The sequence below is a fragment of the Zonotrichia leucophrys genome, chromosome 4 (genome assembly GCF_028769735.1).
Source record: "Zonotrichia leucophrys gambelii isolate GWCS_2022_RI chromosome 4, RI_Zleu_2.0, whole genome shotgun sequence".
Lineage (NCBI taxonomy): Eukaryota > Metazoa > Chordata > Aves > Passeriformes > Passerellidae > Zonotrichia > Zonotrichia leucophrys.
In genome coordinates this window covers 9151846-9178571 of record NC_088173.1, presented here as the reverse complement: position 1 = coordinate 9178571, position 26726 = coordinate 9151846, and the positions used below count along the sequence as shown (strand labels likewise).

The 26726-nt window shown below is 35.8% G+C and overlaps 1 protein-coding gene across 2 annotated transcripts in view; it reads right to left on the bottom strand.

Moving 5' to 3' along the window:
• CEP135 (centrosomal protein 135) overlaps nt 1-26668 on the bottom strand; it is a 34760-nt gene extending 8092 nt beyond the window's left edge. Inside the window, exons 1-22 of one of the 2 annotated variants that reach the window (XM_064712215.1) lie at nt 26600-26668; nt 22196-22797; nt 20936-21100; nt 19778-19968; nt 19081-19248; nt 17494-17635; nt 17000-17084; nt 16118-16246; nt 14791-15006; nt 14150-14215; nt 13032-13182; nt 11886-12079; nt 11242-11385; nt 10595-10738; nt 8192-8269; nt 7879-8030; nt 6045-6160; nt 5820-5974; nt 5309-5364; nt 4174-4342; nt 2183-2293; nt 316-501 (exon numbers count right to left, since the gene is read on the bottom strand). In XM_064712215.1, the coding sequence (XP_064568285.1) occupies nt 316-501; nt 2183-2293; nt 4174-4342; nt 5309-5364; nt 5820-5974; nt 6045-6160; nt 7879-8030; nt 8192-8269; nt 10595-10738; nt 11242-11385; nt 11886-12079; nt 13032-13182; nt 14150-14215; nt 14791-15006; nt 16118-16246; nt 17000-17084; nt 17494-17635; nt 19081-19248; nt 19778-19968; nt 20936-21048 (2766 nt within the window). In that variant the 5' untranslated portion in view covers nt 21049-21100; nt 22196-22797; nt 26600-26668. The remainder of the gene's footprint in view (nt 1-315; nt 502-2182; nt 2294-4173; nt 4343-5308; nt 5365-5819; nt 5975-6044; nt 6161-7878; nt 8031-8191; nt 8270-10594; nt 10739-11241; nt 11386-11885; nt 12080-13031; nt 13183-14149; nt 14216-14790; nt 15007-16117; nt 16247-16999; nt 17085-17493; nt 17636-19080; nt 19249-19777; nt 19969-20935; nt 21101-22195; nt 22798-26599) is intronic. The other variant, XM_064712216.1, reaches the window with a different exon arrangement.
• Nucleotides 26669-26726: the final 58 nt, after the last annotated feature.

The following is a 26726-nucleotide window of genomic DNA, read 5'->3' as shown; positions in this document are numbered from 1 at the left end:
AATGTTCTGAAGCAACTAAAGAAAAGTTTCTTACAATGTCATAGTAAGTGATAACCCAACAGAAGAGATCTAAAACTATGAAAATATATGCCATGTTTTTAATTTTGGGCAAGCAGGGGTGAAGCAAAGTAAAGCACATCTAAACTAACAGTAACTAATCAGTCACTGTTTCAAAAACTCCAGCGGTCATATTTGAAACACTGACACACAGAAATAATTTTCCATTAAACTGTTAAAAATCATACATTGACTTTATTAAAAGGCACTTGGATGTCTCCACTGTCCTAGGTGGAATTTCACTGCACAAGTCATTACCCCTTGAATCTCTTTTTCCAGAAACTCCACTCTCTCTCGAAGATGTCTCCGATCTGTATCTACCGAAAGCAGTTCCAGTCGCACGGAGCTGCTTTCTCCTTCAGCTTGGTGAGCCTTCATTTCCCAGCCTTCAGCTTGGCTATGGAGCATCCGGAACTTCTCTAACAATTCTTGGTTTTCTTTTTCCTAATGAAACAGTAAATCACTCTGCAATGATCAACATACCCTCAAGTTGTCTGATCTCATTTCATGCCTATTCCTTACAATATCTATTCTTTTTTTTTCCCCAGAAAGCAGAACTTCCTTCATTTTCTCAATCCCACTATCCGGCAACTATTAAAATTCATCATCCCTTTTCCAAGTCCAAATAGCAAATAAATACACATATGACATTAAATTTTGGAATTTGGAAAATGGAATTACACTTAGGAGTTGCTAATGAGTTTTAAGGCTCCCAGGAGAGGGGTTATTTTGGATCTCTCTGCAGTGTCAAGGGTCACATTACTGAGATACACTGCGTGCTGCCTTTTCCAAAAAAATTTTCAGCTCTTTTATTTTCTTTACTCTTAAAAATATTTGTATTACAGTAGTGCCTGAAACACTGGTAATCTACTAGAGCATATACACCTTAGGAGTATCACAAAGGTACAAAAATGCAAGCTTTGGTGCTCACCATTTGTGCAGTGATAGAAAAAATGTTGCTTATGAATTTTATTTTGGCCAAGTGTGGATTATAAGGCAGGGATAAATTTTTCTTATTTACCTCCATTCCCTGCTCACCCAATGTGCAGTGGGATATGGACATTGGTAGTATAAATCAGATTTATCTAATGAGAAAGGCAACTGTTTCTGAAATTCCTTCTGTGTATCCTGCAGAAGTTGGGAAGTGCAGATAGGATCAGGTGGAACATTAGGAAATAGAAACTTGAGACTTAGCAAGTGAACACTGTGCAGAAAAGTAAATCCTTGTCTCCACAGGCATTACCCAGACATAATACTAGAAAAATCTCTGAATTGGTTGCTGGCTGTGTATTCTATAGCTTTCTGATACCCAACTTGAATAACTGGATTATCATTTGCCAAAGATGCAGCCCCGTCTGTAGCTGAAGTAGTTTGAACACGTGATATATTGTAAAATTCTTCAAAAATAAACTTCAAGTATTTTAGATTGATAGTTCTAAGCTAATCTACTAATTACCTTAACTTTTTATCCATGCTTCAGTTCCTACTTGTAAAAAGTGGTTGAATTTACATGCATTCATCTGGACATGCAAGCTGAAGTCAGATCGAAATTTAATTCTTCCCAATTCAAAGTCACATAATAAATCTGCCAGTTCATGTTGTCCTATTTGTTTTAAATGATCTTATGTTTTAACTCATATATCGTGCTTTTGAATCCAAGTATCAGGATAAAGGACATTTAACTAGAGCACTTTTAACAGTACTATTTTTACAATTTTATGCAGAACAGATATTTTTTTTTCTTTTCCAAAAGGGCAAAATAATTAAAATAATTTTATAAGTTGCTTACTGCCTAAAAACATGAAACAGCACCTGTTATTTTACTGATTGCCTGGTCAAAACCCAAAAAGCAAAACAGCATTCAAACATGACATGTTTGTCTATCTCCAGCATTATGGCCAACTGAAACATGATCCATGAAATTGTGATGTGCTAGAATTAATCAGTGCTTCAGATCTAACAATGTGTTATATGAATCCCCCACTAGTAGCTTTAAACACTGCAGAGAAAATAAGGAAAAACAAAAGAAGGAAATGGTACAGGCAGAGAGAACAGCACCCAACCATGCAATTCTTACTTTGTTTTACTGAATGCAGTAACAACTGTCTACAGATTATATTTTTACCTTTGAAGCTATCAAGTTCTCAAATCTGGAGACTTCAGTTATATAACTGTGAACCCTGGTTTTCATTTCTTCTTTTTCACGTATTGCATCTTCAAGCTCAGTACTGATTGCCTAGAGAGATTGCATAAAGGCAAAATTGTGCTTTGCAGTAAATTAATTACTATATAATACTCTATCAGATTAAATCAAAGTAATTGCATATTCCCTACATTTTTTTTCTATTCTACTTACAGAGCTCTTTGGGATTTGTAGGGTTCAGAAATATCCCGTTACCTTAGATACACCAAAGAGTTTCCAGGCAAGAATAATCCCAATAAACAATGATGATCCCACCAGTTCATAAAACATGCAGCTTCCCTGATGACACACCCTATTGATCTTTGGAAAATTTGACATACTGATGTTTGGGAGCTGGAATTTTTATAGCTTTAAGTATGCCTGAGTAAAGTTTTAGATCAATAGAAAGTCAGCTTTCTAACAAAATAACATTTATTTTAAAGTAGAATTGCAAGACAACATAACTAAATGCACTACTAAGATCATATTTAAACATCAAAAATGCACCATGGAATTTATTTGAGATATTTGAACTACTAATTCTGTCCCTCTCAGCTTCAGCTCTCTTCTCCTCTGAGTCCTCTAGCCCAGAGAGCCAAAACTGCAAGTATCTTTTTCTGTCTCTATGATCAAATGCAGGGAAATAAAAGATGATGCCTTATTTCTTCCCTTCTTTTTGTGGTATATTACTATTCATTAGCCTTTTTACGGTATGGCTTATTTAACATATGCTAAAATCAGTCTGCCTGTCTCTGTATTAGCCTTCCGAAACACTGGGAAAACTTTCATCATCACATTATGATAATATTCAATATTTCATCTTATTAGGCACCTGTAAAGAGTAGGTCTAATTTCAATAATACATCCCCATATTTATATATTGCACTATAGGTTTTGCAAGAACTGTTCAAGGTCCTCTATCACTTGCTTGAAACATGTTGCTATATTATACTTTGTGTCATCAGACTCAGCTGGGGTGACTGAGGGGGACTGAAATAAATGGTTTCGTTAACAATGTCCTGATTGTTTTTAGTGTTGGTACTTACAGTGAATTCAAACAACCATTTGTATCTCATGATGAAAATTTTAAAAGGTATTTGAATCTCACAAGGAGCTGCAATAGTTGTATTTGCTATACAAATTGTACGTAACGAGTTCCAACAAAATTCCAGGTTCACTCCTGAGATAACTCTCACATACCCGCTACATAAACTTTCTAATGCTCAGCCCAATAAAAGATGTTACTTACCCTATAAAACACTGAACATTTTGGTTATATATTGTCCATGTCATGCATTTGGAGTTGGGAGGCTTTTGGTCAGCAATAACAAGCTGCTGCACAAAACCAACTCATTATTCCTCCAACACCCTGATCTCCCAAACACCCTAATCTAAAATATGGCATAACTCACTCAATAAATCCAATGTTTCCTGGAAACCAGATGGATGAAATTAATGAATCACTGCATCAGAACAAATTCAGATCTGCTACCAATCCCCTTGCTCTCCCTCTCACTTTCACCTGATAATCTGATGTCTGCTTTTGGAATTTCTTTCTCTCTCTCAATAATCACCTCCACAGATAAAACCCAATCTTTACCAATTAAATACTGATTGCCAAGTGTTATAACCAATTAATATAATTTCACTATATTATAAACAATAAAGTTCTAGATTTATTTTATTTAGATTTCTTTTTTAATCTGAGGAAGGGTTACCAAACTGAAAGCTTGCCCATTTCTCCCTCACTGCATTGACTACACTTAGATATCTAAAGTATTGCTTGTACAATTTCTGCCCAGTGATTTTCAACATCCCAGGGCTCAAGAAATACCAATAATTAAACACCTCAATCAAAAGTGAGGATGTAGCAGTTTTGATGCAAGCAAGCAATAAATGATTTAATGCATCAGTATCTCATATTGTCTTCATACCTGGTTTTCTCTGGCCATTGTAGCCAGGTCATCTTGCAGCCGCCTGTTTTCCTTCAGAGCCATTTCCTTCACTCTTCCCATTTCTGCAAGCTCCAGCTGGGATGTGTCCAGCTGGCGGTGCAAGCTGGCTATCTCACGGTCTCTGTTGCTCAGCTTGTCCTGCATCTGGCTATCAAGTGAAAACATTATTAAAGCTGTCCCTTCTTGTACTATAGCACATGCCGCTGAAAATAATCACATAAAATTCTTGCTCTCTGAATGATGACAAACTGAGTCTAAATATAACGTAAACTAAGTATGGAAGATGTCAATATGCAGAAAATAAGATGGATTTAATTTTTAGTTTTGAAGATGTATTAGACAAAGAGCAATTACAGATACCTATGTTTATCTGTGTTTGGTAGTGATTATGGTAATTGCATATTTTATAAGCCATAAAGGAAGAAAACAAATAATTGACACTTGAAGGACAATTATCAAGAGCAATGAAAAGACTAAACAAAAAATTAGAAATATAAACATCCGTAAACTTAAGTGAACTTTTGCATCTTTTTTTTTTTTGGTCACATATAGTTCATACATCAATGTAGCAAATATTCAGTTACACTGGTCTTAAAATATTTAAATATTGATGTTTAAATTTTTGCTTTTAAGGCGCTATAGCTTAAAAAGTCATGCTTAAAAAGAGGAAAGAATAAAAGATCACAGGAAGCCCAGCTAAAAACTACATAAATTCATTATAACTAAGACTGTACTGGTATCTTAAGCTAGAAGAATTAGATTGCTAATCATTATGAATTCAGCTCTGAATCTTACCCAGGTCAATCTAATACGTAGTGGAGTGCTAGAAAACTACTTCTTGGCCAAGAGTTAGGAAACTTTACCAGTTTAGGGAAATTTATACAGATAAGCAATTCTTGAGCACTGTAACAGTTTCTTAGCAGCCTGCAATATAATTGCAGAGGAAGTGCCTTCCAAAGTTGAGTACATCTTTATCAACACAGTACACTCCTCTACTTGACTCAAATGGAATTAACTTAATTTCATCAAAATAACTAAAACAGCCATCTACTTTCCCTTTGAAACTACTACCTGAAACAAAACCTCCAAAGAAGGCATCGTACTCTTTACTTACTCTGTTGAGGACTCCAGCTCAGAGAGAGTTAAACGTAAATGAGCGATTGTTTTTTCCTATGAAAAAAAAAAGTTGTATTAGGTACTATTATGCTGCAACATAAGAGGACACTTCATTAAATAACTTTTAATGTAAACCTTTATTTTAGTTCTTCACCAATAAGTAATTTTCAAGTTTCTTTGCTTTACTGAGAAAGGATTGTCTTGTCATTGAAACAGATGGAAGTCAGCTATAGATTTTGTCATCTCAGTCTAGTACTTTATATCTCAATAAATACCTCCACATGCAAAATGCAAACAAATGCTTCTTTATTTTCTTGGAGTATTTAGGGAACACAGTAACATTCATAATTAAAGTTCTATTGAGTTGGCAAATGACTCTGCACTGGGTCCAAGCACAGTGTTTATGTGCTCTGCACAGACTTTGTCATCAAGGCAAAACATCTCCCTAAAATATAACTGCTTTAAAAATCCCCAGGTGGAATGCAAAGTAGTACTTTTACTGGACATACCCTGTTAGCTAAGTTGTCATCTAAGCATGCAATTCTTTCTGTTTTTTCATCTACGGTTTCTTGAAGACTGTCCTTTTCTTTGTCCAAAACACTAATGGTACTTCTCAGCACACTGACAGCTTCTTCCTGTGAAGTGCTCCTCTGGTTTAACCTATCTAAAAACAAAAGAGTAAGTGCTTTCTATTTTAAAAACAGGAAATAAGCACAAAAATAGTCATAGATTACCTATTATCTCTTTCAGCTTTATAATTTCATCTTGAGCTGCCAGTAGTTCATCCTTTTTGAGGGACAATCTGTGCTGTAAATCTTCAACAGACTTCTGCTGTTGGTCATTTAAGAGCCTGAAAAATGAGTATACAGTTGAAAGAAGCTTGGAACTTATTCTGGGTCTTCAACTTCTGATCTTAAGCTGCTTCAAGGGCAGGAACAGTTCCAGCATAACCTCCTGAGAGGGCTGTGTCACCAACCAGCACCAAGGGGTTGTGCCATACTAACCATCTTCTCTCTTGAGGAGAGGGAGAACTTAAGGATTGCTGAGGCCAACACCACTTGGACTTCTGCTTCAAGTCAACCTTAACATCAATGCAAAATGAAGTAATGGAACCTTGGTGGAGTAACCCCTTAGCCAGAAACATTTACCTCCTGTTATTTCTGTTACTCTTCATAATGCTACTTGTATCTTTTGACTCTTGCTTGCTAAGGTTTCTGATATGGAGCTCATAGCAGTGATTGTCAGCTCCATCACATTTTAAGAAACAACCAAATTGACAGCTACAGTTCTGATCCTACTTTTAAAAAATAAAGTGCCTGAAAGATATTTGAAATCATCTACCTGCACAGTTGTTTTTCTTGGAAAAAAAAACAAAACCCCACAAAAATTCCAAAGTAACGAAATTGATTATTTATGAAACAGGTAAAGAAAAAAATCCCTGTAAAGTGGGATCCCACAAACGCTAGAGAAGCTTTTCATTCGTAAAAAACCTCACTAATGCAGAATACAGAATGTCTCTATAAAGATTGCTTTGATCCACTTTGAAGTGAAATCCGAGAGAGAAAAAAAAAGGGCAAAGGGGCAAACACAGCATTTCCACCATGCACAAAATAAAATCAAATGCTAAAATAAATGTAGCCCTATTCCTCATTGTCTTCTTTTTGCAATATCACTGCTTTACACTGAAATTATAGGAACCTAATAAGACTTTTTAATATTTATTATTGTCCTCTTTGTCAACTGGGAGCCTTAGATGAGCTGCAAGGCCTGCTGCTCAGCTTCAGTTCTTCTGAGTAATCCCCCAGGTGCTGTGTGGTACTGCTCAGATGGGGAACAGGGGATACTCCACAGACCCTGGTTTCCCTTGTAAAATATCCAAAAAATGTCATCTACAGCACTACCCATCCTGTAATGATCTTTTACATCAATGGCTCTCATTTCCACCTCTGTTTTCAAATACTGTTCAATATGGTTTTCACTTTCTCTAAGCCTTTTTCTTGTTCTATGACATTTAGACACCTGATGGGAGCTCTTTACTAAAGCAAGTTTAAAAAAGCACCATGATCCTGAAAGTTTAAATAGGCCTTATAAACACATGAGGATACTTGAATCCTCCAGTTCCAAGCAAGCTGGTCAAACCCCCATGGAATGTGTATGGATCATAAGGTACCAGTTCTCAAAACTGTAGGTCCTACTGCTGCAATTTGCAAAGGCATCTGTCTTCTTTTTAACAAACAGTTAACAGTTTGGGAATCCTTTTAGAAACCTTTAGTTCTACTACATTCATAAACAGAAAATATGGTTATTGGAGGAAACAACTCTAGAATGAGCCATAAAAATTATCAGTATATTTGGTCATCAAGTAAGTCCAAGACAAGCTTGCTGTAAAAAGCTACCACAGCACTTTCCTTACTTACACCCACTTTTTTTAACATACAAGCTGTACTGAGTAATTTTTTAAATATTTATTATAGTCTTTCTCAGGAACTCAACTCTGCTATATAGTCACAGAATAAACAGAATTATTCTAGCATCTGCAAAAGATCACACATTTTGTATCAGACTTACTGAAGTGAGCAAATCTCAGCTTTAAATTGAGAAGAATCATCAGAAGCCTGGGCAAGTTTACTTGACTTCAGATTTAATTCATTTTCCAAATAGTTTATTCTTTCTTTCAGGATAGAGACTGTAGTCCTTAGTTCACACTTTTCAATCTGAAGCTGCAATTTAAAATAAATAACCAAAGGTTATTATGGCAGAAAGCTATCAAAACTTGGCTTTTAAATAAATTCAGGTTGAAAACAGATATTAAAATTAATTTCTGGAACAATCTATCCTATTTGAGAAATAATAAAAGCTTACTTCCTAAAAAAGCACTTACTCCTTGAATATTATTTTCCAATTCTGAAATATCATGCTGCAGCTTTGATTTTTCATGGTATGCTGCTTCTTGATGCATCTGAGAAATATAAAATTACATGTAACAAGACAGACATTTTTCGATTTAATTAGAGAAATTTAAGCTTTATGCTTCAGAAAGTATTGTTTTATATTCTTAGATGAATGACCAAATGCAAAGCTCTCTCTGTAGAACTACAGAACATTAGCTGAAAATACATTACTGTAGTTTAATATAACATCCCTGATTTTGGGTTTGATTCTTGGTTTAGATTTTTTTAAATAGTACATTTATATTTGGTCCCAACCAAATTAATATTTGTGAGTTGTTGTAGAGTTTACTGAGCCACATGAGGTTGCATGCATGCATAACTTAGTACCCTAAGACATTTTAAATATATTTATTCAAATATTCTTAACTACAACATGTAAGGCATGCTACAAAGCTAACTGGCCTTTCCCTATATCTATGAAGAAGCCTTTAAAGATTACTTATTTGTTCCCTGACTTCTGTGCACAACTGCAGTGAAACAAACCCTCACAATTCCTAGAAATGCTTTAGATTAGTGTGTTTGTAAAGGTATTTCCAAGTGGCACACATATAAAACATTGGTAGTCACTGATTAGAAAAAGGATGGAGCTGGAAACACATCTCTACTACTGCATGCACATGCTTTAAGCAAAGAGGTCAGAATTACTGACACTGCATTTAGACGCACAACAGGTCTTTATTTTTGTGGTAGGTAAAATTGTGGAAGCATTCATCATACAATCACTAGTGACATATGTTGTCCTCGGACAAGTCCCTTAAAATGATTTTCAAAAAGTTTTAAAACACTGTATTAATGACCAATACAGCAGGCAGGGAAACAAATCCCCTGAAATCACAAGCTCTTGACTATAACCATTAATGCACATTAATAGCAGACATCACATGGTCATAGAACCATAGAATTATATAAGCTGGAAAAGACCTCTAAGATATTAAGTCCAACTATTAATCCAGCACTGCCACATTCAGCACTAAACCACATCCCTATATGACATATCCACATGCTTTTTGAACATTTGCAGGGTTGGTGATTCCACCACACTGCTGGGCTGCCTATCAAGACCATAGTAACAGGAAAATCACTGCAATAATAATCAGTTTTTAAAGGTCAAAAATATTGAAACTTGGATTGAATTTATGTTTCATGGCTCAGTTATGTGCCATTTATAATATACTCTGTTAAAAAATGCAACAGTAACTCAAGATCAGCAAAAATGAAAAAGCCCATATAATCCCCAATTTTTAGGATGAGGAACCATATTTGACTGTGACAGCATCTCCACCTCACCCCCCTCTTTTTTTTTGGTTAAGCACTAGTGGCCCTCCTGATAGCTGCATCCAGCTTAAGGAGGACTGTGGGATGAGAGCTAACAGCACATAGCTAAGGGATCTAAGTCTTGCCTGGCAGCAGCTGAGGGATAATTGAGCATGTGGCTACTGATTTCATACTGCAGGTATGCAAACAGAAGTCAATCATCTGAGAGAACAGAGCATGGCCCACAGCCCATTGAGCTCTCCTGCATGGCAGCAGGCTGCACACCATTCCCTTTGAGCTGGGAAGCTTCTGAAGGATACTTGTTAAGGCAGAGAGAATCCTTATTGCATCTCATACTCAGCTAATGAGTTGGGAACGAGAGCGCTGAAATGCTGAAATGTTAGCTTAGTGATATAAAGGATTGATTGTTATAATCCTTGAGACAGAAACTATTCACCAAGTATGGATCCAGCCACATTCCTCTGAGGGGTCTGGAAGGCAAGAAGACCCTTCTGAACCTCATGACTCAATGGGAAGGTCTCCCTGACAGTTTTGTCTGACCTTGGCCTCTGTGCACAAATACTCAAATGTACCTTATAATCAAATCTTGTTAAACCACCATTGCATCTACCATTGAATTTTTGAAACTCACTGCCTTAAGTGAATAAAATACATTGTTGCTTCTCTCTTGGGAGTGAAGTGCATGATTTCTTCCACCACAATGACACCCAAACATCTTCAAAGTGGTGCATATATAAGAAGTATTCCGTGGCTGGGCCTCCATATCTAGGTCTCCCACACAAGGTGATGACATGTTTGCCCTCAAATACTTTAAAGCATGTTCCTCTACCCCTGCCTGGGACTGTGTTTACAGGAAAACTTGGTAATTTGTAACAACAGTAACAATAACAACAATAGATATTTTATGATAATATAAATTCATTGAGCTCTCGAGTGAGTTTGAAATCCAAAGTTATTGAAAAGGGGAGCAGACAGACAGGCAAACACAAACACAGCATTACTGTATAACCTTCCCTATATGTCACCTCAGTGTAAGCAATGAAGCTATAAAAACTCACCTTTAATCTTTCTCCAAGACTTTCCTTCTCTGCCCTTAACATTCTAGAGTCAGTCAGTGCAATGTCTCTTTCTTCTTCTATATGACTTTGAGAAACAAAACTGTGTTTTGCTTCTCTTCTCATTCTGTTCAATTCACTCTGAGACTTTAAAAGATTACAGTTTGTTAGCATACATGGACTGCAATATAGCGTACACATTAACAAAATGCCGTTATTACAGAATAGTCTTATTTTTCCCTAGGTAACTAAAATTTATTCCCTAAATCACTCAGTGGCACAACAACTTACACTGTCAAAATAATCATCCTTATTTTCTTTTACTGCCTCAAGTATAGCCTAACATCACTGTTCTCTTATCAGTTAACTACTCCTTTCTTGCTCACTTGCTGAATCTTTACACAACCTTCTCATGCATTCTACTGATTTTACCTTATGTTTATAATTTAAACATAAGAGTACAATAACTTTTAATAGCTTTCGAGTTAATAAACTAACCAGAATACATAATTTATTAACAAGTAATAAAAATAGGTATGTATTTTATTAGCCTTGGTTGTGTTCTACTAGGTTTTTCATTTTAAATAACCAACAGTACAAGAAGTGTTAATTGGTTACTTCAATGTTAACTATAAACAATTTCTTCTTACCTGCTCATAAAGAACTTTTAATCTGTCTCTCTCTGAAGTCAATAATTTGACATTGGACTGAATTTCTATCATGTGTTTTTCAAATCTGTCTAACACAGACCGCAGCTCATCTCTTTCTCTGGTGATTGATTTAAGCTCTTCGGTCTGAAAAGTAATCAGTAAGTTTATGTTAAAATCTGCTAATTAAAACGTCTGAAAAATTAATATCAGAAAAGAACTCTTCCTATTAGCAATACATAAAAAATATATTCAAAATAATTTTAATCACAAGAAAAAGCCTGGCACTGGTGGTGTAATCTAAAGATCAAGAAACAGCTGTTAAAAAGAAAAAGCAAAGGAGCTAGCCATAAGATTTCAGCCTTTTTCTGATTATTATCTAGCTCTATTTATTTCAATAAACTGGTCAATAAGTAATCAGTGTTACTGTAAAATGACAGTAATGTAATTTTCTTTCCTTGTCAATGTGACAAGGAAAGAAAAAGGCAAATTCTTTGGAGTTTCTCTCAGTTTATTTTTTGCATCAAGAATGTAATTTAGAAAACTACTGCAGTCATTTAATGCCACTGAATTTGAAAATATATTTGATGGCTTCTTAATTGTTTCTACAGTATTTTTTTCACTTATCTTGACAGCAAGAACTTTACCTTCTCTGCAGTCCTGCGGCTTGGGCTAGGCCTCAGTTTAACTATTTTCTGAAGATAGTCTAATTCTCGCTTATAGTAGTCTCTGTCATCTTCTAAGGTCTTTACAAATGCATCCAGACGAGATGGAGATTTGTCTCCTAGGGCAATACCAAAGTCCAATCTCATTCTTTCAATTTCTAGGACAAGTTCTCGTTCTGGAGGGAAAAAATAATAAAGAAGAAAGAAAAGCAACTCAGTAGGGAAGTCATGAATTTCCTCAAAGACACTGGCATTTAAGATGGATTAACCAGCACCAACCACATGGGCAGCAATCCTGCTGAACAGGATGTAAGAGTTCTAAAGGCTAAAGAAGGCTAAACACAAGTGAGTAGCATAAAACTATCAGAGGCCTCACAGCACCCTGAGCTCTATCAACAGAGGGATGTGATTATTCCCCTTTATTTAGTACCCATGAGACTGCACTTAAAATACTATTTAAGGTTTGCCCCTTCTACAACAAGGAAGACGTAGATAAATTAAATCCAAGGCAAGCCCTGCAAGCTGGTCAGGCAGCAGAATGCTTGCTCTATTGGGAATAGCTGAGGGATCTGGGGTTATTCAGCCTGGAGAAGTGCTGGAGAGCCAAGGGCAGACTGACAGTGCCACGAGGGACTTACAGACAATGTGGAGCCAGTTTCTTCACAGGTACATAGTAGGTAAATAAGGAACAGTGGCAATTAATTGCTACAAGCAATTACAAACAATTGTAATACAGGGACAAATATTTTACTCTGACAACTGAAGAACATTAGAGATAGTGTGGAATCTTCATCCCTGGAGGTTTTCAAAACCTAGATGGATAAATCTCTCAAGAAATGCAGTCTGAAGAGTTTTGGAAATTACCTTGTATGAAACTGCCACAGAATTAGGATAAGGATGTCCTGTGGGATCACACTTAAAAGCTCAACTTTCAGTTCTCACATACAGAATGAAAACATCTTTCTAAGAGTTTTCACTTCAAGTATGACTGGAAACCTATGGTCTTCTTTTAATGTATATATCTCTTAAAGGTCTTTTAGTACTATTAACTGTATGTTAACTAGGTAGGTATTCTATTTCAAAAATCACAGAAAGGTAGCTTCCAAGAATCTACGTTTGATGACTTACCTTTTCTTTCTAAATTCTCTGTTTTTTCTGTCAGTCTTTCCTTCTCTTGTTGAAGCTGGTTTAACAACAGCTCAAGACGCCCTTTTTCATCTTTTTTCCCAAAGAGTTCTTCATTCAGCCTCTCATTCTCCTTATGACATGAGCACAACTCCTGAAGTAACAAGTGTTATTATAAAAATTAGAAGTGCCAAGAGACATTTGAGGGAAAAAAATAACATTTTGATAAACTTTTAATATACAACACTGTTTACTTCTGGTTGACCTGGATGCTTTATGCTCTAATATTTGTTGCAGACCATCATTGTATTTATTTCCTTAAGTCTAAGTAAGCACTACTTTTCATATGGTTTGCAAGCAGTAACAAGAAAAGCAAACCAATCAATAGGATAGTGGGATACAAACATGGAAAAAAATTTAATGACTAAAGCAAGAAATAATTTCAAGTGCATTTGGTAACAGTGTTGGTGCTAAAGTGAATTACAATACAGCATCTCAGTCAATGCAACTCTGAAGCAAATCAAATGCTTGGCACACCTTTCCTATAATCTGGTGTCCTGAAAATTAAGTATTTTTGTATTTGCAAGTTCCCTAGATAGACTAAAACAAAACACTGTACTCAGCTAATATACAAGTTGCCATCTATGCTAGAAAACTTTGGCCATCAAAGAATTGATAATAGTGATGTTTTCCATCTGGGCCCTATGCTTTGTTTCTGAGTGAGCCAAGTATTGGATAATTTTTCACACCCCAATTAAGAGACAAAGCATTTTCAAAACAATGAAAATCCTCAAGGATGTTATAACTCATTTGTGGTAAAAATGATTATGTCACCAGGAAATTATGACTTCAGACAGCAAAAATAAGGAAATGTACAATAAGGACATAGTCAACATTACTATCGTCAGAGATTTCTTTCAGTTTATTTTTGCAACATTATGATGTAGCTTCTCTAGCTCTTTCATTTATTCATTAGTAATTTTTACATCAAAGGTTCAGGGTACTAAAGAAGTTTTCTTGCTAATTGTTAAATTGATTTCTTTTATAATAAATGAAACAATTATGTGGATGACAGCATGATAAAAAGGGTACAAACAAGAACTGAAAATATTTTTACTTACTGATTTAAGCCTTGTTATTGTTTCTTGTAGATCCTGTATTTCACTGACTTTTCTTTCAATTTCTTTCTATCAACCAAAATTAACCTATATGTTAAGAGTTATTCAAAATGATTCAAAATGACAAAAATCCCTTTGTTACAAAAAAAATAAGGAAGCAGACTATTTTGGTAAGAAATGAAGTATCATTAGTTCCTTTAATAAAGTGGTAAAGCTCCTATGAAGTGAAAGCACAAAAAAATTGTGGTATAAACACCCACATTGTTTTGGAGCACAATGATTAAATTAATTAAATCACTGCATTACTGCTCATAGGGAAAACCCCTCCAAATATATGTACTGCTGTTGCAAACATGCATTACCTAGCAATAGCTTTAAGTACGTCAGCATTTTATTTCACACTAAACTAATAAAAAAGACAGATTGTCCCTTAACTAAAATCATTTCAACTTAATACACTAAAGAGACAAAACAGTTGTGATTAATCCACTTTAAGTGAGAAATTCCATGAAATATTAAGAACACTGGAAAAAAATAATTTTAATCTTCCTTTCACAAGTCAAAAAGCCTTTCATTGCAATTAGAAAATATAAAACCAAGTAAAATGGAGCAGATCCTTCACGCTGTGACACATTAGTGATTACCTTTGCTTCTCCTATTTCCTTATCTGCAGTCTCAAGCACTATTTCTTTGTGTCTTTCCAACTGCTGTGCCAAGTGATCTATTTCATTCAATTCCTGACACAGTTCTTGATTTTTATTGCTTAAATCCACTACCTCACTAGTCACATTTTGTTTAGTGTCCAAGAGATCTTGAATGTGATTTTCAAGTTCTTTGTTTTTTTTCTGAAGGTAATCAACCTGAAAGACATTTTTCATTAAAATATTAATATGCATTCTTAAGTTAGGTAGCAAAAGTTCCTCCCAATCTTCTGAAATACAGTATCTCTACATCCAAAGTAAAAAAGTGGTATCCTGTTAAAAATGGCAAGATTTTCTATTTTAGAACTTAATGCTTATCAACCTGAAAAAGAAACACAATGTCATGAGCTCCCTCATAGTCATGAACACTGCTATCTAAAGACAACCATACATTTCTTGTCAAATAAAAGTGGTATATTGGGACCAAGCCTGAGAAATAGCCTTGATGATGCAAAACCAGCTTCATGCAGCTCTGGGCTCACTCCCTGTACAACCAATTTGTATTCATCACGATTTAGTAATTCAGGACCACTGAGCACAGCTGTCCTGCTTCCAAGTCATAGCTCATTCCATATTTTTGCAGCACTGAACCTAAGCTAATAAACTCTTCAATGTGCCACTGTACATCATGCACAATCAGTACACAAAGCACCTCACTCATGTGAGAAAAACCTGAGAATTGATGGTACAGATCCAGAGATGGGCTTAATGTGATTTGTACTCCAGCCCAGCTTTAAATTCTCATTCAGAGACCACTACTGAATGCATGCTAATACACACAGTAAACACAAACACCAGCTTATCCCTTCCTCACAAATTTGTGTTGGAGTGAAAGTGGGGACCATTTGAAATCCATGAGCACTCTCTCATGAAAACATCTACAGTGCTACCCCTTATCATAATTACATATACCACTGTTATTTTCTAAAGCATAAATAGCATGTATGCAATAACTTTCTAACTAAATAAAAGGATTTTCAAATTTGCTGAAAACGGTGTGTCATACAAAAATTTGCTGAATACTTTCAGATTAATATACTATGTGCAGATGTGAGTTCACTGAATTCTTTAACAAAACCTTTCTGACAGACTTTTAAAACAGGAAATGAAATTTCTTTAGTCAAGAAACACTGCCATGAAAAACAGAAAGGCAAGTTCCATTGATTGATTTTATATCTATAAGGATTTTTTGAAGAGCTAGAAGTTTTGTGGGTTTTTTTAGATGGCTACATTTTTAGGTTTAACTAAACAACTGTAATAAGTGAATTACCTGTATATTCAAGTGGGAAATAAGCTTCTCATTACTTTTAGTTCTTGATTCCAGAGAGAGAACCTCATGAGAACGCCCTCCATCCAATGCCAGCATCAAGCGCTCGATTTCTTTGTCTCTTATCTCAACCTTTGAGAGACAAAAAAAATGCTCCAGTATCCTCATACACCATTAATAAACTCCTCATTCAAATAAACCCACACATAACATTCAGTAAAGAGGTACACAACTAAAAATACAATTTCTATCTTGTATTTTTTGTTGTTTTTCAAATTTTTGGTTCTTCTGAAAAAAAAGTTGTATCATTGAAAGAGAAACAAATTAATCAAACACAATTTGTAAGGAAAAACTGAAACAGTTCCTACTAGATTACATTCTTGAAGAAAACCAAACAATTTTGATTTAAAGTGACTGACTAATTCAGTCACTGGAAAAAAGGAAACATTGGAAGAGGAAAACCAAGATGTGAATAAAACAGAAAGACAACAGTGTCCACCAATCCCTAGATTTTGAAAGATGTAACATATGAACATTTGATGTAACTCCATTACTTAAAGACTGTACATATGTTATCAATCCACTCTCATTAAAACATTGTAAAAATTTTTCATAAAAATTTAAAAAATATAACCAGCCCAAGCAGTGAAAAAATTATCCTAAGATATATGCAGATCAAATTGCTATTTTGGACAAGTTAACACTTACGCACTAAAAAATGCAAACAAATTCTACTTATATATTTCAGAAGCCCTACAATGCATTCCCAAGAAGGTTTTTAAGACACCAAGGCCATTGCCATGGGTATGACACCCAAATAATAACAAGAATATTAACATTAATAATAAAACAACAATGCCACTACTACTGATGATATAAACATACCTGCTTGCTATAATTTTTCATTCCACTTTCAGATATCTCCAGTTTTTCCTGTAGCTCTGTTACTTCTGACTGCAGTTCTTGAATTCTGAAATGTAGTACTATACTTTTTATGTGATTTCATGAAAGAACTGTATGTACACAATTCAATACTAGCATTTTCTCATTGCTCCTGAACCCAAATATTTCACAGAGAAATAGTTTTACTCATGCAAACTATTAATGCAGAAGTTTGAGATATTGTAGCAGGTTGACTGTATCTGGCTGCCAGTCCCTCACACAGATGCTCTCTTACTTCCTTTCCTCAACAGGATGGGGGAGAAAAGAAGAAAAAGCTCACAGGCCAAGATAAAGACAGGGACACCGTCTACCAACTCCTGCCACCAGTGACAGACTCAAGTGGGGGAAGATTAATTTAACTAATCAATGGAAAGGAGTAGGACAGTGAGACTCAAAGACACTCCTACACTTCAAAGCTAAAAAGCTCTCTGGCTCACCGATTATCAGCCACCTGGAGCAGGTCTGCAACGTAAGGGTCCTCTGGCTGAGGCACTGGGTAGGCACTGACACCTGATGGGGGCACAAGCTGGTCTATCTGCATGCGCTGCCGCCTGAAGGGAATGCTCTTCCTCCTGCCACCTGAAAGCCCAAACCAGAGACACTTTACTTGGAGTTAAACCAAGTTAAAGTTGCCTTCTTTAATACAATTTTTTTTAAATATAGTATTCTTTAATACAAATAGTATTTAAAATAGTATTCTTTAATACAAAATTAATTTTCGTATTTATTCCGCTGCTTCTGAATTAGCATGTTTCACCATTTTAATCCTTCTGCAATAAGCTGATAAAATTCACATATTCTAGACAACACCACTCTTGCAAGTTAGTAACAGTTTTGCTAAAGTTCACTATTATAATAAGGAAACACACAAAGCTTTTATAAATAATTTTCCCCAGTGTTTAAGATCCCAAATACTCTACAGTTCAGACTTGTTGAAGCTGTTAGTGATTCAGCTTACTAAAACAGCTAAATCAAAACATCACAAAAGGCATTTGGTTTTCACATTTAAGAACTATTTTATGACCAAACCAACCTTTGAATTGTTTAGCAATATTTTTATTCATTCTATTCTGTGTTCATTTCAGTGAATATCATATCCTACTGCTTATCAAGCAGTGTAGGCTATTAGCTTGAATGATAACATATTTAGAAAAAAGCAAAACACAGTATTTTTTCTAGATAGAACATTTTCTCTTCATCATATGCTTAAATAAGAACATGCAATATTGGATGACGTAGTATAGAAAAATCCTAGAAGACTGGTGACCAAGGGGCAAGCATGCAGAAGGACAGAAAAAAGCCTAACATGTCATCTTTGAAGCAAAGGACATGAAGCGCAAAAAGATATGCAAAAATAAAGAGGAAATTTAATTTTTCCTAGCAATCTAGGAAAAATAGCTATTGATAAAAATCCATATATAATTCAATGACTTGGAAAGAAAAAGACAATCTCAAAATTTCACAAAATAATCTATATTACTTAGCTTCAAAAAATTAAGAAAAAGGAAATCCTGGAGAAAGGCATTAACCTGAAACTAACATCTAGAATATTTTAAGTTATCAAAAAACCCTTTAAATATTGTAAGTTTACAGAAGACTGGAATACTTGTAGACATATTTTACATCTTGCTATGTTTAGATCTTGCTTCCAAAAATCTGAATTTGTCACTTACACATCAATTACCTGTCAAAAATATGCAAGTGACAAACAATATGCCTCTTAATTAGGTGCAGCAATAAAAGAAATAGCTGTTGATTAACAGTACTATCTAGTCACATTTAACTTAGAAGTCTCCAGTTGAATCTAAGTTTGCATTCAAATTTCTCCCTTACATAAGTGATGACCTAATGAAATTTCAGACAGAGAAATGACAGAATTCAGAGCCCAAAGTTTCAATGGGTGATGTTATCCTACTGGATATTTCACTACAGTAACTTCTCTTATGAGAGGAAAAGAAATTATGTTCTGAAGATCCAAAAAAGCCCAGAAAAAAGTTGAAATATCTGTGATTATTCACACGCACCAGGTGTTTGCACCACTGCTTGCAGATTCTTCTCCTGAAGCTGCTGAATTTTTTCAGTCTTGGCTTTGGTCTCTTTTTCCAGCACTTTAATTTTATGCATATACTGGTTATTCAAAAATTTCAAGTCAGTTGTTTCGTGTTCAACCTTCCTTAAGCAAGCTTTCAAATCTTCAAGGTAGAGAAAAGCAGTATTATTTCTCTTATTCACTATTATTTTTCCTAGCAGCACCAAAATAAGCATAAAGAAAATCCAATATTCTTTTTCCATAGCACAAAATTATCAAATACACATACATACGTGCATACTTTTACAAACACACACAAAAATATATTTTTATACATGTTTTACAAATAAACACCCTGTGGAAATAAACAAATAAACTGTGGAACAAAGGCCCATTTAACAGCAGTATTTAATTTTCAATTAAAAAACACCATTTCAAGGTACAAAAGTATACATTAGACTTCTAACAGTCTCATATTTTATGGAAAAAAAAAATCTGCAGAACTTCCAAAGCTTTTTGACTGCAAAAGAAATGTCTGAAAATGAACCTTAATTCATTAAAGGCACCAAACTCCATGACCACTCACACTCACTTAAAAGCATAGATAGAAGAATCTGCAGATGAAGGACTTAGCCACAATTTTATTTTGGCATGGAAGGATTAAAGTAATAAAATCTTAATTTGTATATTACCTTTAACATGGCGATCAGACTTCTCTTTCAGTTTTAATATTTCTAAGTGTAGATCATTATTTTCCCTGGTAAGTCTAGCATTCTCTGTTTTATAAGGTTCCAAAACAGTATCATAATTGCTGCACTCTTTCTCCGTTTTCCCAGAAGAAAACTTTGCCTTGCGCAAGCTCTCAGTTGTATGAACTAAGTCACTAGGATAGAGGAGCACCACATGTGTTAGCAACGTTATCAGCCTTCACACTGCAGATGCAGATATTTATTATGACCTGAGAAACAAAACCCTTTCCCCAAGAGGGGAACAAATGAGTTCAAACAAAAGCAACAAAAATTCATGTCATGAAAGATAGGAACCATCTGTTTTAAAAAAACAGTAAATAGAAAAGAACAGGACAAAATAAAAATGAAAACAAAATAGTTACAAATCATATCAGGAGTTTAAATCTGGTAAGTATCAAAGCTAGTGATGGAGAGAGTAAATGTACCTGGTGGACACATGAATGAGACTCAGTGTTGAAGACAGATGACTCCTTATTTGCCTACCTGTGTTCTTCCATCTGTATTACATACTAGGGAGCAACAGAACCAGAATAGCTACATTTCTGTGCTTGGTCAAATGTAACTGGACTACTATGGAAATTACTGTGTTCTTAATAATGTCAAAGGCAAAAATTAGCAGATCTAATGAGAAGGAAATCTGAAAATTTTTGCCTTTTTTCCCATTATGTCTTGTTAAAAGGGCAGAGATAACAAATTTAAAATTCTCTAAATGAGGTCATAAAAAATGGAGATGTGAACGGTTTATTTTAAGTCACAGGACAGGCAATAGGGATTATTTTTCATACAACCATTATGAAAATGTGTCCTTTTAAGCAAATATCAATAGCAACTATTCTTGGCTCTCTTATTAGGTTAGAAAAGTTGAATTTTCCTATGCCATAGATCCTTAGAAGCAATTCTACTGAATTAAAGTAAATCTTAAGATGTTCCCATAATTTAAACAAACCCATTTGACTACATCAGACACTGGAACTTAATGTTAGCTCTAAAATAACACTGCTAGAAAATAATCATCATATTAAACCTTCTTTTTAACCAGTCAAAAATCAAACAATACCTACTGTATGATTACTGTTTTTTAAATGAATCCCCTCTGAATACCTGAAAAGCTTTTCCACCAAAGGTAAGCTGTCCACTCCCAGGGGGTGCCGATAGCCCAGCTGATTCAGACGTTTCCTGAGATTAACAAACCTTCTCTCTGCATTCGCACTCATTGTAAACGCACCTCCAAAGCTGCTCAGGTCACAGGCAACAAAAACAGGACACCTGCAAAAGATTGCTGGTTACAGCATCTGTCCTTTAGAGAAGGAAAAATACAGGATAAAATAATGGAAAAAACTTTTTTATTCTGTAGAAAATACAGTGCAGAAGCATGTCCTTAAATTTTAAGTAAATTAAAATAAGATAACTGCAACTAAAAATAAACATATTTAGATATTCCTTTAAAAATAAGTATTTGCCTTGGCAGTTAGTTTTCTCATTATATTCTGATTTTTTTGAGTCATGGTCATCCCTGTATCTTACACAATACAAATTGACAGATTACTCTGAAAAACTCATACTTTTTTCTTTCATATATAAATCTTACTTTCAAAGTTTACAAGCCAGTACTTAATATATGTTATGCCAACCATTTCTAAAATTGCATAAAATATGTAAAATGTTAGACAGATTAACTTTCAACATCTACATTCTATGACAGAAAATAAGAATGACAAAAAATAATGGTGTACTGTAGTCATACTTGCATCATTTTCTGGAAAATACAGTTTAAGGATCAGAGAGCTGGGATTTTCTCAATTGACTGATTAGTTATCTTTTTATTACTAAGCAAATCTAAAGGGGTCTGGATCAGCATTACTGTTTCTGAATCCAAATGATAATTTTGATTTTCCCTAGTACATCTGAAGGAAGAAGAATTTTTACATCATTATGTCCTTCTGAATTTAGACATAGGATGAGAAGACAAATCAAGTACTAAAGCTTATGTTTCTTAATCTGTAAAAACATCTGTTCAATAGTTAGAAATATTTTTGAAAAGTAGTTATTTGTCTACAACACCTTCCCTCACATTTCTTCAGAAGTGTCAGTATTAACCTATTGGCTGCAAAGACCTGAGCAGCCAAACTACCAATTCAAGGTGGTAGTGTTTAAATCTCATATAAAAGGAACAGAATTCAGGGATGACCCAAATTATCATCACAATCCTCCATATTTAATAAATACATGAAGATATTTGAAAACAAAATTAATCACTATTAATAACATGAGGAAAATGTGCATGTCTCTCATATCTAATGCTGGAAAGTTAAGATTTCATCTCATTTTATTAAAATGCTACAAAGAAGTCTAGCAACAGACCTGTGGCTGCTGGGCACTGCTCTGTAGATGAGAATCACCAGTCTAACAAGCACGGCATCTGCTCTGGGTACTACCAAAAATGCTTGCTTGAAGAGGTTTGGGTTGTTGGGACATTAACTAAGCAATGGCATTGCCAACAATCCCTCACATACTGTGCTGGTGTGGCTGAAGGAGGCAGTGGTGCACTCTGGTTCCACCAGTGCACTCAGTGGCACAAAGTCAATGTCCTGATGTGTGGGAAATGCTCTTCATACTCCTCTGGCAGCCAAAGACTAAAGTAACGAGTTCTTGGTACTTCTACATTAAAGTTGAAGATTCTGTGTTGAATTCAGGAAAAGTGTGATTGTGTTACAGTCTCTAGATTGAGACTCAGGAATATATTTTATATTACTACAGAAGAAAACTGGTAACTCCTGAGCTCATCTTCTCCTTAAGAAGACTTGTATCAGTTAAAAAGATTAAATTACTTCAAAATAGATAATCAGATTTGTTTAAAAGCTTGTGTTTTAGAAAGAGCAAAGATTTTTTACTAATTGAATTGAGAAAGTTTTACAGAAGAAGTATCATGAACCAATCCGTGTCACAGCTTGTTCAGGAAGTAACTGCAAAGAAAAATAAATGGACATATGTTAGCACTTCAGTTACTGTGGCCATGAAGTACATATATAATCACACTAAATCCCTGCAATGGGCATTTAAGATATTGTAACCTAAACATAATCCAATAATTGGGGAAGAACAGACAAATTGCTGGTTGAATCACTCTCCTTCCTAAAAACTGAAATTTTAAATTTAATTCATTATTACCACTGGAATCAATGCAAAAAGGGTATTATATTTCCTAGAGCCACATTGGATCCACAATAAGACCAGGAAATGAATAGCTGTAGTATAGGTCCAAAAGGCATCCTGGAATGAATACAAGAATTGGGGTTGTTATTTCAGAGAGCTTAATATAGACATAAAAGTCTTCAAAGATAATAATTGTCATACATCCTTTGCTAGAAAGAAATTATTTGTCAGTAATTCCAGACCTCTGCCATTACAGATTACCATAATTTAGATCTTATATCCTAAACTTAGTCTATCAGTAGTCTTACCATGACATGAAAAAGTATCTAGTAACTTCTACATGAGGAAAGTTTGTTTTTCTGGAAATATAAAATCAATACATGAAATGCACTGATTCAGTTGAATCCAAGACCTGTCTGACACAATGCCCTGTGGCTTTTGACAGTTGCCACAGGAAGAGTACAAAAACCTAAAAAACATGAGTCAAATCTCACTCCTACATACATTTTTTCATAGAAGCCTATAATGCAGGGCCTTGAAGGGCTTCAAGTTGGACCAAAATAATTATAATAGCATCTGATAGACCTTTCTCTGAGCAGCCAGAGATACTTGGCTATAGCCTTCACTATTCATATTGACTCCTAACTTACCATCTGCCTTTTTCATCGATTAGATGCATTCACTGTGACATCTCACTGAGTGGTTGCTACCACTTTAGAGACCACAGCATGTATCACTTTGCCTTTACTAACACTGTTCCTTAACTCTGGCATCATTACTCAGTCCAGTGAAATCCTTCTGACACCCTTGGACTGCACTTAGCGTGTCAACATAATGAGCAAATTCCATCCCCTGCTGTTTAGCCCACTCTTTCACATTACTGATCAGTGTTTGCCATGGCTTAACCCCAGCTCGCAACCAAGCACCACACAGCTGGCGTGCTTACTCCCCACCACCACAGGGGTGGAGAGGAGAATCAGGGGGAAAATGGGCAAAACTTGTGGATTGCCATAGGAACAGTTTAATACTTGAAACAAGTAATAATAATAACAATAACAATAACAGTAATAATAAGAGAGATTGGTAAAACCAAGAGACGCACAATGCAATTGCTCACCACTTGCTGACAGATGCCCAGCGTCTTCCCCAACCACAATCAGCCCTGCTCTGGGTAACTCCCCAGTTTATATTTTTAAGGAGTGGAATACCCCTTTGGCCAGCTCAGATCATCTGTCCTGGCTTTTCCATGCAGCTCCTCACTGGCACTGAGAAGTCCTCTGCTGGGAGCAAGCACTACTTAGCAACAAGCACAACACCAGTGTGTTATCAACATTATTCTCATGCTGAATCCAAAACACAACACTGCACCAGCTACTAGGAAGGAAACTAACTTTATTCCAGCTGAAACCAGGGAACTTGGTCTTTGTTTGCTCTAAAGCATAGATTAAATGCACTCACAGTGACACATCTTTCTGAGAAGTTACTGCCATTCTAAAGACCACAGTATGTATTGTATCACTTTGCCTTTATTAACACTATTCTTCAATTCCCACTTTATTACTCAGTCCAGTGAAACTCTTCTGCAATCTTTGAGATTGCACTGAACGTGTCTATAAAAGGAACAAATTTTGTCCCTTGCTGTTTAACCCATTATTTCAGATCAGTCTTAAGCAGCAGACAATCTTTTGCACATTCACTGCAATAATGTACTTTCTACTCTCTCTTTTAACTACCAGCTCCTTTTCTCCATTTCTGACAGACACCTGCTTTCTTAAAAGCATTTGGTAAACAACCTTCTCAAAAAGCTTTTTCGTAAACCCAAGTTTTCTACATTATTTGCACTCAGTCAATTCAATCCAGAATATACTTTTCTTTAAAGAAGCTTAATAGCCTTGTGAATCACAACCCAGTCCTGATGAAAGGTATGTCACACCTACTAGATGTCAGTAAATTTGCAGAGTACTGGAAAACACTCTTAACAGCTTTGGTATTTCCCATGAGACAGGCTACATTAGCTCCATAAATAGTTCACATAATTTATCATCTAAATATTTCTTGCAATTTAGTGCTGCTGTGAAGAAAATCAAATTTCCATTTTCGATGAAAAATAGAAAAGAGAAAATTGAACAGCACTTTAATTAAGCCATTTCTTAAACAGGAAATGTTTAAGAAATTACATCTCTAGTACTTTAAATCAGCCATTTGCTAAACAGGATTTATTAATATGCTTAAATGATTACATCTCAGTTGCTTGCTGAAGAGTATTCAGAGCCAATTAGCCTAATTTTTTGTTCCCCCTTTGCTCATGGAGACGGCTGAAAGTGACAACATTCACGTGCTTCATTTTATGACATGCCTGGATGGCTGTGAGCAGTCTTTTGAACATATAAATGTTTATGTAATAGATATATGTAGCACCTAAAACTGTTCCCCCTAAAACTGTTCCCTACTGTTTTAGACCAATGTCTAAAATTGAACATTCACGTGAAAGATGGGTAATAGTGGAACCCTATGTCCGGCTGCTCCAGGGGCTAAGTAGAGAATCAACTGGCATAAAATTGTGTGGAAGAAGCAATGTTTATAGGTATTAGATCAGCAGATTGGAGTCCTCCTTCTATTCAGAGAACAACGCAGCAGAATTGATGGTGAGCTCACGTTCAGAACTGTTGCAGATGCAGTATTTGTGTTATCAATCAGAAAATGTAACAAAAAAGCAGAGCAAAGGTGGATCCTGGCCGTGGAAGAAATAATGCAGTCATTGAGCCATGTGGACAACAAAACTACAGTTGAACACAAAGAAATTGCTAACAGTTGAACACAAAGAAATTACTATGGACAAATGCATATGCTATGAAACATTTTTTTTTTAATTGAGTCTGTAACATTAACATCAAAGACAATCGTGAAATGCAGTTTCAGTCTCAGTTTTGGGAAATACCAAAATGCATTTTTCATTCAACAGAACTTACACGTTAAAGGGTTTTTTCCTTTTTGTTCCTTTTACATCATTACTGTTTGCCCAGGTCCCAAAGGCACTCAGTGGACCTGCTATTTGACCACTGCGGTGTTTCAGGGCTGTGCCCTAACAAGCAGCTGCTGCAGCATCACGTTACATACACCCAGAGAGCCAGCATTGCTTTAGGAAAGCCTGCTTCCAAGGGGATTTGCTGGGAACTCACTCCTGACTAAGACATTCATACAACACGCTTGCTAGGAAGTCTCAGCACTTTGCCAATGGAAAGACACCACTTGTTCCGAAGAATTTTTTTTTTTCAAAAGTGTAATGGAATGCCCGAATAGTTAGGGTTGGAAGGCAGCTCCGGACCTCATCCAGCCGGGCAGGCTCACCCGGAGCAGGTGACAGGAACGCGTCCAGGTGGGTTCAGAATGTCTCCAGAGAGGAAGACCCCACGTCCTCCCTGGGCAGGCTGTCACCGCACCCTGCTCGTTCCCACTACAGAACAAGAAAACTCTTTCAATTATGAGCCTGCTCATCACCCGTCTCCCTAAACTGCAAGCTTTGCAGACCTTCCAGCAATCCCGATCCGTACCTACAGAGGGGCGGTCGGTGGCTTTGCCAACAGGTTTACGCCACTTTTACCCCACACTTACCGCTAAAAGCAGGCGCCGGCAAGCGGGGCCGCCGCGGAGTCCCAGCGCCTGAAATCCTTTGAAAATGGCGCGCGGAGCAGCGGCCGCTTCCGGCCCGTCACCGCAGCAACGGGGGGACGCGCCCGCC